This window comes from Megascapheus bottae, chromosome 18, assembly GCF_031878675.1.
Source record: "Megascapheus bottae isolate mThoBot1 chromosome 18, mThoBot2.hap1, whole genome shotgun sequence".
NCBI lineage: Eukaryota > Metazoa > Chordata > Mammalia > Rodentia > Geomyidae > Megascapheus > Megascapheus bottae.
In genome coordinates this window covers 45,953,314-45,966,150 of record NC_143526.1, presented here as the reverse complement: position 1 = coordinate 45,966,150, position 12,837 = coordinate 45,953,314, and the positions used below count along the sequence as shown (strand labels likewise).

Here is a 12,837-nt window from a genome sequence, read left to right as displayed (position 1 = left end):
AATGCCATGCCTACAACTGTTGGTTAGCCATGAAGCTTTCACAAAGAGCTGCATAAAATCTTGCAGAGGAAAAACAGGGGAGGAGCTGGCGGTGGGCAATGGACTCTATGCTCTAAGGGGCAGGCAGATTAGGACACAGGGGGCCCCGTAGAAGGAGGATGGACTTTAGTGCTGTTTTCCAAATATCACTCAAGGACCAAGGACAGCGGTTAAGAGTACACCTGAGGAGTAAGGAAGCTGGCCCTATAATATGTACATCTGCTCATACACATTTCTGTATAAGACTTAGTGTAACGGCATGCTTTCTCCAGAGTAAGATGAGAGGCAAAGGAGAGAATCGCTGAGCACTGCTGGTGGCTCCCGCCTGTAACCCTAGCTACTCAGAAGGCTGAGTGTGGCCATTTGAAGCCAGCTGGGGCAGGAAAGTCCATGAGAGTCTTATCTCCAATAAACTACACATAAACAAACAAACAAACAAACAAACAAACAAACTTTCTCCAGAGTAAGATGAGAGGCAAAGGAGAGAATCGCTGAGCGCTGCTGGTGGCTCCCGCCTGTAACCCTAGTTACTCAGAAGGCTGAGTGTGGCCATTTGAAGCCAGCTGGGGCAGGAAAGTCCATGAGAGTCTTATCTCCAATAAACTACATATAAATAAATAAACAAACAAACGCCAGAAGTGGAGCTATGACTCAAGTGGTAGACTGTTAGCCTTAGGTAGAAATGAGGCTCAAGGACAGTGCCCAAGACCTGCACAAAAATAGAGAATAAACCTGGAAGGAAAGCCTTGAAAGTAAAAGATGATCTGTCCTTATGCTTAGCAAGCTTAACATCCAATTTTCCAATGTAATCTTAACATTTAATCTTTCCCACTTAACCTTTCCTATTTTAATTATAAAACACACGTTCTCCTTATGTTTTTTATGGTGACAGTATTGTGTGAAGAATTTTCAAGCTATTATTTACTTCCAAATGCAACATGCCAGGTTTTTCACTGTCCTCAGGACTAAAACAAAATCAGAAACTTGGATACAAAGGGAAAAAAAGGAACAAATATAAGAGTTTCAAGGGATAAAATCAAGTAATTAAAATACAGTCTATCAAGAGAAAGTCAACCAAAAGTTTTGAATATATCCTCGAATGTGGATAGAAAGCTCACAGCACAGTCCCAAGAACAAGCACAGGTGACTAAGAGAGCTGCCCAGCTGGACAGCCAGGACGCCCTGGGGCACATCCAGCAACCCCACTCTACTGCCTCCTATCTGAACATCTATCATCTCCCATCCTGCCCACAGGCATGATTACAACCTGAAACAGGTCACTAAAGGATCACAAGCAATTATGACTGGATCTTCATTTACAGCTTTTAAAAGGTAGTTTCTCACAGTTCTTGCAAGCAGAAAGCTCTTGGTGTCAGGAGCTTCTGCTCCACCCCACCCACAGCACTAGTCATACTGAGGCCCACAGACGTTCTACTTGGAGAGTCTGCAAAGTATCCAAATGCAGATTAAAAACACTCCGGAATGGACTTGATTTAAAATACCCTTTAAAATCATGTCAGAGAGTCCTATTAACATTCTAGATGCCATTGTCTCTGGCAAGCAAGCAGCTTAGTGATAAATGACTGCTCAAAATAGAAACGCAAGCTCTCCCTAACTCAGGGAGGAGCTAAGGCTTCTCCAGGGAGTGAAACAGAAACTGATCTTGGAGAGCCTGTGAAAAGGCTGGAGCGCCAGTAGCCACAAGGCTTTATTTCCAATGCTAGGACCTGTGAAAATGTGCTAACCCCATGGGCTGGCTGGCAACATTGTTTTACCCCTTTGAGGAGACTTTGCCCAAAGGACTCTCACACGCTTATTTATGACTGCTAATTCAAAGGAGGACTTATTGAGAAGAACCGCTCTTTGAAAACACTAGGGTGGGGATGGGATGGACTAAAAAGTCAACTGACTACCTAAGAGTCAACCACCACCAAACTTCTCAAGGTCCACTATACTGTAACTTTTGGAAGAGCTTAAGGAATCTATGGGTCTGCAGCGCATTATTTGAGATACTATTTTAATCTGTGTGTGTTTTGCTTTCCTCCGTTAGTTTTGAGTTTCTTCTCACTGGACACGGTGACATGACCACAGTTACTGACATTCCCTTTTTTCTTAAGATTAGTGTGAGCTGGTGGTCTGGGGGCGCGGCAGGAGTCGGAGGGGTCCAGTGACATGGCAGGCTGTTTGGGAATTCGGAGGTTGCCATTGGCTTCCATCTTAGGGCTGTGGTTGCTGCAGGGTAAATCCCAGTGCCGCAGCTTGGTGCTCTTACTCGATTTCTTCTTCTTCTCTTCAGTCTTCATCTCAGAGTTCTGCTTCTGAGAAGACGACCTGGTCCAGCTGGGTCCCTCCGTGCGTCTAGGGGGTGCTTCAAATGGGTAACAGGAAGGGTGGGCTTCCTCAGGATGAGAATCTTTCTTTCTTGAAGGGCCGGGCTTTGAAGTCCCTTCTTGGTGAGGTAATGACTTCGGCAGAGCACCAGCAAGTAGCTTGCTTTTTCCTGGGCTCTTCACAGCTCCAGAGGCCCCGGGGGCAGCAGGAGGCCTGGCCTTGGCCCCTTTGCTCCTCTCACACTGCACAGTCTGGATCTGCAGCCACTCCAGCTGGACAAGCCTGTCGATGTACTTCCCGAGGCCCCCAGCTCGCGACACCACCTCCGCCTTGTACTCCGCGTTCTGAAGCATGGCCAGGTCCTGCAGGTCCCAGGCACTGAATGGAGGCGGGAGGAAGTCCGGGTAGTAGTACTCAGGCCTTGCCCCGCCCTGTCCTGGGTGAAGATCGAAGGACACGGGATCAATTTCTTCAGCTCGGAGACGGAGATCTGGAGGCGTGAGGGGAGAGGGTGGGATGGGGATTCTCTCAGAATCTGACAGGTCACTGGCACTGTCCTCAGCTGCTTCCTCCATGATCTTCATCGACCCTAGGTCCATGAGCAGTTTGTGCCCTGAGCCCTGCTGGCTCCTGGGGCCGGGGGTATCCTGGTCACATCTTCCTTCTGCAGAAATGCCGTCCCTGGGTGTGTTTCCAGTTGGCTGGGAGGTCCCGGCCAGGCCACTTTTCAGCTGGGAAGAAGCACGGGGAATGTGGGATTTACTGTGCTTTTTTCCTGAAGGATTCTTTGAATGTACTTTGCTCCAAGATGGGCAAGCATCCATATTGCTGTGAAAAAGAAAACGGCATCTCTTACAACATAAACAAACAAACTAGAGAAACTAAAAACGTTCTCTGCTTGTTTTCCTAGAGACAGCTCCACTGTACCCCGTTCCTACCGCTGCAGAATACATGCAAGGAACACGGGTGCCCGAGTCCCATTTTGCACCAAATATTAGTATAAGATGCCAACTTAAAAGCTTCTTTTGCTAAGCCCATGAATTAACTAAAAGCGGGACAAAAGCCGAGCACCACCCTCCTTCATCTGTACCTTTGGTCTAGCACCATTCTCTCCTACAGCCACCATCACCTCCAGGAAGGACAGGCTTTATCTCCAATAAGCATTTTTGCAGCAAAAGGTAAACTGGCTTCAGACAGGCAGGCAATGCCATCTTTCTCCAATCGTATGTGGTAAAAGGCGAAATGGCCCCAAAGGAAGCCAAAAGCTACAGACTACCTGCCAGGCAACAGAGGCCCGGCAGTAACAGGGTCTCCAGAATTTCTCCAGAGACAAAGAGCTGTGCTGCGACTTAGTTTTACTTATGCATCTTTTTCTCTCTCCTGTCACCAGTCCCCTGCCTATTTAAAGTTAAGGCCAATGTTTGATATCCAACAATGGTGGAAAGATGTATTGAAGCTCTGTCTCCTGTGTCTACCACAAAGCAAATCCTTTTTCTCTGCCTTGCCCCAGGTCTTTTTATTTGATAGATAAGGGGGGAGCGGCTAGGACTAAAATGTAAAATGTCTAAGCTTGGGGCCTGAGGTCTAAAGACCACGTTATACTGGCATTTAAGAAAAACATGAACCTCTTTCAAAGTATTTTTAAGTTTATAAAACGTTAGTTGGGCTGGCAGTTTGGCCTAGTGGAAAAAGTACTTGCCTAGCATGCATGAAGACCCAGGTTCAATTCCTCAGTACCACATACACTGAAAAACCTGGAAGTGGTGCTGTGGCTCAAGTGGTACAGCTCTAGCCCTGAGTTCAAGCTCCAGGACTGGGAAAAGAAAAACAAAAAACAAAAAAACAACAAAAAAAAACCCCATTAGTTTGGAAAAATCCCCCAGATCCTCAAATTGGTTCTATTGGTGTTGAACCATGTTTAAAAATATTTCAAGTAAAGAATGCAGTCTTCAGCCGGGGCATGGTGGCTCACACATGTAATCCTAGCTACTCAGGAGGCTTAGGTCTGAGGATCAAGGATCAAAGCCAGCCCAGGGAACAAGAGGACCTGAGACTCTTTTCTCCAATTAACCTCTAGAAAACGGGAAGTAGGGCTTGGTTCAAGGGTAGGGCAGTAGCCTTGAGCTGAAGAGCTCTGGGACAGTGCCCAGATCAGAGTTTAACCCCATGGCCCACAAAAAAATAAAAAGAATGCAGCCTTCTTTTGCATAACTATCTTAGAGTAAATGTAAATATGCTATAAAATACAAATGTGACATCACGGGCTCCATGGTGATTCTGAGACTGGTAACATGTCGATATGTAAAAGCGTACACCTGCAATACATACCTAAAACCAAATTCTCTATTTTTTCTCTATTTTTTCTCTCTCTCTATTATTATTTTTTTTTTGCCAGTCCTGGGCCTTGAACTCAGGGGCTGAGTGCTGTCCTTGGGCTTTCTCAAGGCTAGAGCTCTACCACTTGAGCCACAACACCATTTCCAGCCTTTTCTAGTATATGTGGTACTGAGGAATTGAATCCAGGTCTTCGTGCATGCTAGGCAAGCACTCTATCACTAGGCCAAACTCCCGGCCCCATTTTTCTCTCTTTAAATAGTTGTATAAAGGGGTTTTCAATTTCACACATCTGCTTATGAGTATAATTCATCTTGATCAGTGCTGTCCTATTATGTTTTGAAAGACACACAGGAAAGTTGTGCTTAAGAGGATAGAAATAAAATCACATAGTATTATTATAAACCACTATAAATGAAAAATGGGACTCAAGCAATTTTGTGACTGGCAGGCAAAGGGAAATAATGGAAATTATATGCATATTGTTATATGGCAAGGGAGTCTTTCCAAGGAAATTTATTCTGAGGTAGAATCTCATATCAGAGTTCAAAATGCCTTATTTTCAACTGACTTCCCACGAAGCAGTATTTAACTTAAGTCCAATGTAACAAAAGTCCAATGGTGGGGTGAGCAAAAATGGAAGACACAGTTCAAAGCCAGCCCAGGCACTAAAGTCTCTGAGATTTTTATCTCCAATTAACCACAAGAAAACCATAAGTGACACAGTGGCTCCAGGGATAGGGCACAGTAGCCTTGAGCTGAAGAGCTCAAGGACAGCGCCTAGGCCCAGAGTTGAAGCCCCATGACTGACAAAAAAAAAAAAAGGTGACTCTTAGTTAAAAACACAGAATATGGTAAGTCACTGCCAAGAATACAACACATCACATACAGTGAGAAGGAATGAAGGAAGAACTATAATTCCAAATTTACTTCTATATACAACTGAATGGTTTTGTGCATCTGTCAAAGACAATGGTAATGGGTCTTACAGTATGCTCATATTCTGTCTTGTTGTATTGAAACTCCTTTGTATAACTTAAAAAATAATTTTTTTTTAAAAAAGGAAAGGAACACAGGAAGGTAATTCAAACTTGGTGAAATGAGAGATTTTGTGAACAATGACAAAACCATGACCTCTGGAACCAACCAGCTAATAAAGCTTGAATATTCTTTGCCCTCTCATTTCTACTGGATAAAAAGATAAACACGCCATGAACTCGATGCAAGGTCAAACAATCATCTGAAAGCCACTTACCTGCTTTTCAGACGTGGTTCACTCATCCTATTCCTTTCCTTGAAAAAATCACATGGCTGATCATCATTAAAGGTCTGGTGAACAGTCTGCAACAAGACAGTCAGTAGTAAGTATTGTGAACACACACACACACACACACACACAGCAAAGACAAGAAAAAAGAAGCAAAGAGAGAGAGACAGTGAGAAAGGAAGGAAGAAAACTAAAACTTATTTCTCTCCAACTTTACACCACCTTTGCTGTGGAACTTAAAATATTCCTGCTCAATGTGCCGGAAGATGTCGACAGCTGGGGAGGTGACTTCTTTATTCCTCTTATATTTGGAAAGTCACTTCACTGCCGGAACTAGAAGCAACAACAGAGTGACGGTAAGTACTGATTACAAATCATCCTCTGACCAGTACTGGGTTGGGTTATCTTTTGTTCATTAGTACTTGCCTAATACTGAAACACTGAATCTGTGCCAGGTGAGTATTGTGACTTGTAAAGTACTAGAGAAAGAATATTGTCTTGTATACAGATAGTCTCTGCTTGTTTTTCACAGGAAATACTAGTTATGAGAAGGTACTGCTGAAAAGTGATGTGGATGAATGCTGTCATTCCCTATACACACACACACACACTTATTCACACTCTCCTTGGAAGTAAAATGCTCACGGAAATTTATGTGGCCAATTAAGGTCTTCTCTTCCTCCAAAGTGCCCATGTCTACTCATTCCTTCAACTCCTAATTATAGGACGGCCTAGAGAATGGCAAGGGTTTCTTAACACACAAACTCTTCCTACAGAGCAAACTCCAGTGGGGAAGCTTCTCCAAATTCTACCTTCTCTATCAAATCAATCCATCAAAAGATAATGCGCTCATGCTGGGAGTTTGGCGTAGGGGTAGAGTGCTTGTCTAGCATGCATGAACTCTCTGGTTCGATTCCTACGTCCCACATACATAGAGGAAAGCCAGAAGTGGTGCTGAGGCTGGGGTGGTAGAGCTCTAGCCGTGAGAAAGTCCAAGGACAGTGCTCAGGCCCCGAGCTCAAGCCCAGGACTGGCAAAAATAAATAAATAACGATGCTCGTCTATGTTACACTGGAGCTGTTCTTGTACGGTGGTCTTTTGTTCAATCAGGCCACATGTGACACTTGGAGAGGCCCACAAACTGAATGCGTCGCTCTTCCATAGGAACTCTGCTCGGTAAAATGGCAAGAGGTGGGGTGGGGAAATCGTTTCTGGTTTGCTTTCCTTCTATCATCCCGTCAGCCACGGATACAGACATGACCTAGGGCTGTTCAGCTCACGGACTGTACCCGCCGCCATTCGGATGCCCTGGAAGAAGCCTGCAGGTCTGTACCGCGCTCCACACAGTACAAGCGCGACACACAGGCACGGCTGGGTTTCCGGCAGAGGTGGCCGGGAGAGACGAAAGCCCAGTAGGGCTTCAGGGCGCAGACACCAGCACCCAGGTTTCACACCAGCCGGTGTTTCCGGCTTGCTCGGAAACCAAGCTGCAAAAACGCTTCCTGCAGCGCCCGGAGGCTGACTCGGGGCGGGGCGGGCGGCCGGGCCTGGCTCCCCTCCCCTCCGGCCCCGGCGGCGTCGCCCCTCCGCCCCCCCGGGAGGGGCTGGCCCGCCTCGGCGGCGAAGCCCCGCGGGGACAGCGCGTCTCTGCAGCGCCTCGCGGCAGCCAGGCTCCCCGGCCGGGCCCTGGGCGCGGGCGGGGTGGACTCGACCCTGCAAGCGGCTCTAGGCCATGCGGGCTCGGCCCAGGAACGCCGGGACCGGCGGATGCTCGCGGCAGGCTGCGTCTGCGACCCATCGATCGCCGCCCCGCCCCGCCCCGCCCCCAGAAATCGATCAGACCTGATCCGGGCGGCGGGGAGCCCGTGACCAGGCCGCGGCGGGCCGGGCGCGGCGGGGCGGCGGGCCGGGCGGCGGCGGCGGCGGCGGCGGCGGCGGCGGCGGGGCTCCGGGGCGCGGGCGGCGTCACGAGGGGCGGAGCGGCGCGGGGCGGGGCGGCGGCGCGCCGGGAAGCGGCGGCTCCGTGGAAACCCCGCGGGTCCGGCGGGGTGGGAGGGGCTCGGGCCGCGCCGCCTTCCCGAAACAGGCGGCGCCGCCCTGCGCTCGGCGCGGACCCGGAGCCTCCGCTCCTCCTGGGGGAAGGCACTCCTTGCCCGGGCCGCCCCGACGCGGCCGAGGCCGCCCGGGACCATGTCCGGGGAGCCGGGCTCCCGGAGACCCGCTCCCCGGAGCCTCAGCTGCGTCTGGGACTTGGACGCCGGCGCAGCCGCGGAGCCGCCTCGGGCCTGCGGGCTCTCGCCGCGGCCCATCATCCAGAGGCGGGCGCGCTCGCTGCCCAGCTCCCCCGAGCGCAGGCAGAAGGCGGCGGGCGGGGCGGGCGCGCCGTGCCGGCCGGGCTGCCGCCGGCAGCTGCGCGTGCGCTTCGCCGACGCGCTGGGCCTGGAGCTGGCGCAGGTGAAGGTGTTCCACGCCGGGGACGACCCGTCGGTGCCGCTGCACGTGCTGTCGCGGCTGGCCGTCCGCGCCGAGCTGTGCTGCGGCGGCGGCCCGGGCCCGGAGTTCACCCTGCGCTGCCTGGTGCCCGACTTCCCGCCGCCCGTCGAGGCGGCCGACTTCGGCGAGCGCCTGCGCCGGCAGCGCGTGTGCCTGGAGCGCGTGGCCTGCTCGGACCTGGGCGTCCGCGGCACGGTGCGCGTGCGCAACGTGGCCTTCGAGAAGCAGGTGAGCGTGCGCTACACGCTGTCGGGCTGGCGCAGCGCGCACGAGGCGGCGGCGCGCTGGCGAGGCCCCGCGGGCGAGGACGACGTCTTCGCCTTCGCCTTCCCGGTGCCGCCCTTCCTGCTGGAGCTGGGCGCCCGCGTGCACTTCGCGCTGCGCTACCGCGTGGCCGGGGCCGAGTACTGGGACAACAACGACCGCCGCGACTACAGCCTCACGTGCCGCCACCACCCGCTGCACATGCCCCGCGGTGAGTGCGAGGAGAGCTGGATCCACTTCATCTGAGCCCCCGCGGGGCCCCGTGGCCCGCCCTCCCCGTCCGTCGCGGATGCCGAGCACCCCGCTGTGCGCCTGTGCCCACTGTGAACGAGCCCGTCGTGGTGCCCCGAGGCACCCACTGCTGCCCCGGGACGAGGAAGACCCGAGCCCGGGCAGGCCCGGCGGGCGCGCAGGCCTCACCCGTCCAGGCTGGGCCGCCGCCGCCCTCCCGAGGCCGTGTCTCCCTCGTGGACACCTGAGGAGGAAGGGGAGGACAGCCGAGCTTCTCCTTCCTCCGTAGCCGTGACTCCTGGTGTACCTGCACGTTGCCAGGTCCTTTCAAGCCAGCTACACAGGTTAAGAAGTCTTGCCTTACAGTTTTTCCATTTCCAGGTGCCCACACTTTCCAGCAGCACTGCCCCCTGCAGTTACCTTTTTGCTGATGAGAGGTGACTTTTTACTTTTTCTTGAGCTCTGGAAGACGCCAGCATTCGTCTCTTGGAAGTCCAACTACCAAGGGAACCTGATGTTTGCAGCCTTAGTCAGAGCACTGGAGGAAAGACAGTTCGCAGATTTTATTCTTCTGAGTGGTTAATTGCATATACACACGTAGATGCATACGCATCCAACACCTAGCAGGTGTGATCAGCTACCTGCCAACTTCAGTCTTTGTGCCTTTGGACCAGAGAATTTTTAACACTGTGTGGACTTGTCTCTCAATTTTTAAAATGTGTGCTCTTTGGGGGAGAAGGGTCATGACCACTGTCCTCTGTAGAGTGCTGTTACCTAAAACTGCCGCTGAAACTGAGGCCTTTCTGTGCTGAGCAGGGGTCACTGATAACAGGCTCTGCAACTGAGGCTTGAGGAACAAGCCAAAATGGACAAAACCTTCAATGTGTGACCCAGGATACAGCTGAAACCACTTGATCAATTTTGTGAAAGCTGCAGTCAGTAAGTTAACTCACAAGTTTTTGAACACTTGCTGACATTTTTCAAATCAGTACCAAAGGCCTTTTGACCACTTTGTATTTGATAACTACAACTTCTGTGTTTTCAGATTCCAAGAAAGAATACTGGCTTTCTTTGGCAACTTTTAATGTCAAAACACCTCATTTTGATTTAAAATACTGTGAGTAAATTGCCGGCTATGATGACTGTGTTCTACATTGATATGCAAGGGAAAAAGAGAAAAACTTGGTTTCCTGCTGCTTAACAAACTTCCCAATTAGGTCAGCATGCCTGCAAGGGCCTTGGCTGCTTTTTCTTTGGCCCTGGTCCAAAGGGCACAACGGTGTTCACACCATTCAGGTACAAGTCAGAGCTTTCCAGGTATTGTTGAAAGGCATATAGACAATCTTAATCTTACGTGAAAGTCACTTGCCAAAATGGTTCTGCTCTAAAAGTAAATGTTACATCGTCAAAGTTAAGAGAACTTTTAAGGTGCCTTAAAAAATGTCAACATTTTGAAATTTAAAAGCTTGAACAGACTTTGCCTGGTTGGTGAAGAAGCTGTAAAACAGTTCAAGGGGAACTTTCAGACCCTACTACAGTTTTTATTGCTTAGATGCTCCAATTTCGTGGATTGTGCAATTGTTGTGATGTCTCCCTAAATGAATTTTAATGCCTGCCATATAAAATAATTTTATCCGAGCTTGAGAGTGAAGGTATATATGCAGAAATGTCTTTGTACTTTATTAAACTAGTGTGTTTTTCTTGTGACAAAGTTTTAATCACTCATACCTAAGTTTTATTTTTTCCTAAACACTGATGAATTACAGGCCTTACTAAAAATAAATTGGATGTTATATCACTTCCAGTAGCAGAGTTCTTCTGTGTATCTAAAAAAATGAAATATTTTACCTGCTAGGTTAAGATTGATTACATAGGAAGAGAGCTCTGGAGGTGCACAGGGGCTGCAATAATTATTTTTCTCTGACTCCCACGTATGGAACAGAATGTCTGTCTGTCTTCCATGCTGTGACCCATCAGCCAGGTACAAGTGTTTATGCACAGGAGGAAGGAAATGAATATTTATTTTGCCTGTCTTACTTGCTTAGGTAGAGTACTGGATACTTCATATGTTTGTGGAAAGAAATGCTATCTGGTTGAAATATCCCCATTTTTTTAGCTGGAGACTTAAGTCATCTAATGTCCACAGCTGGTGGCTAGCAAATTCAGCATGCACACCTATCCCAAACCCTATGTCCTCTCTACCATGAGATATGGAATACAGGATATTTCTAGGAAGGACTTGCTAGATTTAATGGAAGGGTTGGGCTGAAGCTCAGTGATAGACTGCTTGTTTAGCATGCTTTGAGGCCCTTGTGTTCAAGTGCTGGCACTGCAGAAAAAAAAATAAGTGAAGCTTTTATAATTATTGTCAAATAAGTCAAGTTTTTAAAATAATTATTGATAAAATTATGGATTTTTCTCCAGATATCACAATCCAAAACTTATGAAAAGCAATTTGGAAAAGATCAAAATGAATAATGTACTCTTTTTCCCTTAGTTTACAGATAGCAAATATTCTTGAGGCTTTCTGAATACATTGAACTAAGAAAACTAACATTTTGGTGTCTACTAAAAAGTGGCAGGTTGTGTAAGAAATCATGGCTTTTTGTTTTCAGTGGGTAATAGGAAAACTTCTGTGTGCTCACATCTCCAGCAGCAAGAGTGTTAAGTCTACTGGAAGAAAACTGGCTGCGAAAAGAATGGTCATTTGTCAGATCATGAGACTGAAAACAGTTGACAATCTTACATTTTATATTGTATTAAAGCTAAAATGTGTGAGGGATTTAAAAAAATCCAAAACTTTAAGTATATTCAATACCCCTAATATATACATATTTAAATGTATAAAATCCCTGTGAAATGCGTATGTAGTTCACCAACTGAATTCAAAAGTTAAGATAGGAGGCTCCTCCTTGCATGCCAGCCAGGGCAGAATTTCTAGGCATTAAAAAGAAAAGCAAAAGGGCTGGGAGCATGTCTCATGTGGTTGAGATCTTGCAGTTGGGGGCTTTAATTACCAGTTCAACCAAAAAAAAAGAAAAAGAAAAAACTGAAAAGTTGGCACAAGTTGCTAGAAGGCTGTATTTTTCTTCATGATTTGATGTGCTTTGGTCCTTGATTTTTATTCCTACTCCCTTATGTTTATTTCCCCAAGTATTTTCCCTGGGATATTTACATTTGTGTGTGTGTGTGTGTGAGAGAGAGAGACAGAGAGACAGAGAGACAGAGACAGAAATTAGAGACTTTCTTGCTTTTTGTTTGGAGTTCATTTTAGATATATTTTTGTCAGTCCTGGCATTTGAACTCCGGTATGCCAGGCAGGGATTGTACCACTTAAGCCACACCTCTACAGATTTTGCAAATGCAAAATGTTGCTGCAGTCTTACAGCCTGCCAGATACTGATTTGACATGTATAAATGCACTACTACTGATCCAGATCCCAGCCTGTCGGTCCACTATTTACAGCAGCGATTGCTCTTCAGAGAGAAAATTAAGGTAATGCGAAGACACCACACCACTTTTAGAACCGTACCCGTCACAGATGCCGCCTTCCGCCCCGCGCCTGTTACCACGAGGATGTTCTGCCGTCTGCAGGACGGGACTGGATGATGGATGCAGCTCCTTCTCATGATCCGGTCACTGCCGTGATCAAACGGCCCTGAGCCACTGAGGTTTTGACCCACAGGACGCAGAGAACAGGGCTGCCGCCACCTCCCTCCCGGTGGGAAGGCCCGGCAAAGTCAAGGCTGGGGGAGCAGGGATGAGCAGGGCTGGGCTGTGCTTCCACGCCGGTGTGCCTGAGCGTGGAACCCGGCCCGGCTGGGCCACGCTGGTCCCACCCGCCCGCCCAGGGCTGCACCCTGGAGCCCCATCCCAG

The 12,837-nt window shown here is 48.9% G+C and overlaps 2 protein-coding genes across 3 annotated transcripts; one reads left to right on the top strand and one right to left on the bottom strand.

Annotated features, from left to right (window-relative positions):
* Positions 1 to 654: 654 nt before the first annotated feature.
* Positions 655 to 9,481, bottom strand: Fam217b (family with sequence similarity 217 member B). Of its 2 annotated transcripts, none has more exons than XM_090352590.1 (4): positions 9,380 to 9,481; positions 6,194 to 6,304; positions 5,960 to 6,045; positions 655 to 3,198 (listed from the first exon to the last, which is right to left on the bottom strand). In XM_090352590.1, exons 3-4 carry the CDS (start codon positions 5,983 to 5,985, stop codon positions 2,052 to 2,054), a joined length of 1,173 nt encoding a protein of 390 aa, XP_090208716.1. In that variant the 5' UTR covers positions 5,986 to 6,045; positions 6,194 to 6,304; positions 9,380 to 9,481; the 3' UTR covers positions 655 to 2,051. The 2 variants fall into 2 exon arrangements, with proteins under 2 accessions (XP_090208716.1, XP_090208717.1); XM_090352591.1 differs by lacking the exon at positions 9,380 to 9,481 and adding an exon at positions 7,814 to 7,887.
* On the top strand, positions 8,134 to 9,159 carry Ppp1r3d (protein phosphatase 1 regulatory subunit 3D). Its single transcript, XM_090352592.1, has one exon. The coding sequence runs from the start codon at positions 8,162 to 8,164 to the stop codon at positions 8,972 to 8,974; it is 813 nt and encodes a 270-aa protein (XP_090208718.1). The 5' UTR covers positions 8,134 to 8,161; the 3' UTR covers positions 8,975 to 9,159.
* Positions 9,482 to 12,837: the final 3,356 nt, after the last annotated feature.

What these genes read in the sequence shown, in the direction of transcription:
- Ppp1r3d (XM_090352592.1), top strand. Translation starts at nt 8,162, where the DNA reads ATGTCCGGGGAGCCGGGCTCCCGGAGACCCGCTCCCCGGAGCCTCAGC.
- Fam217b (XM_090352590.1), bottom strand. Translation starts at nt 5,985, where the DNA reads ATGAGTGAACCACGTCTGAAAAGCAG. An exon ending in GAACCACGTCTGAAAAGCAG is followed by an intron (nt 3,199 to 5,959) that starts GTAAGTGGCTTT and finishes TCTTTTTCACAG; the next exon opens with CAATATGGATGCTTGCCCAT.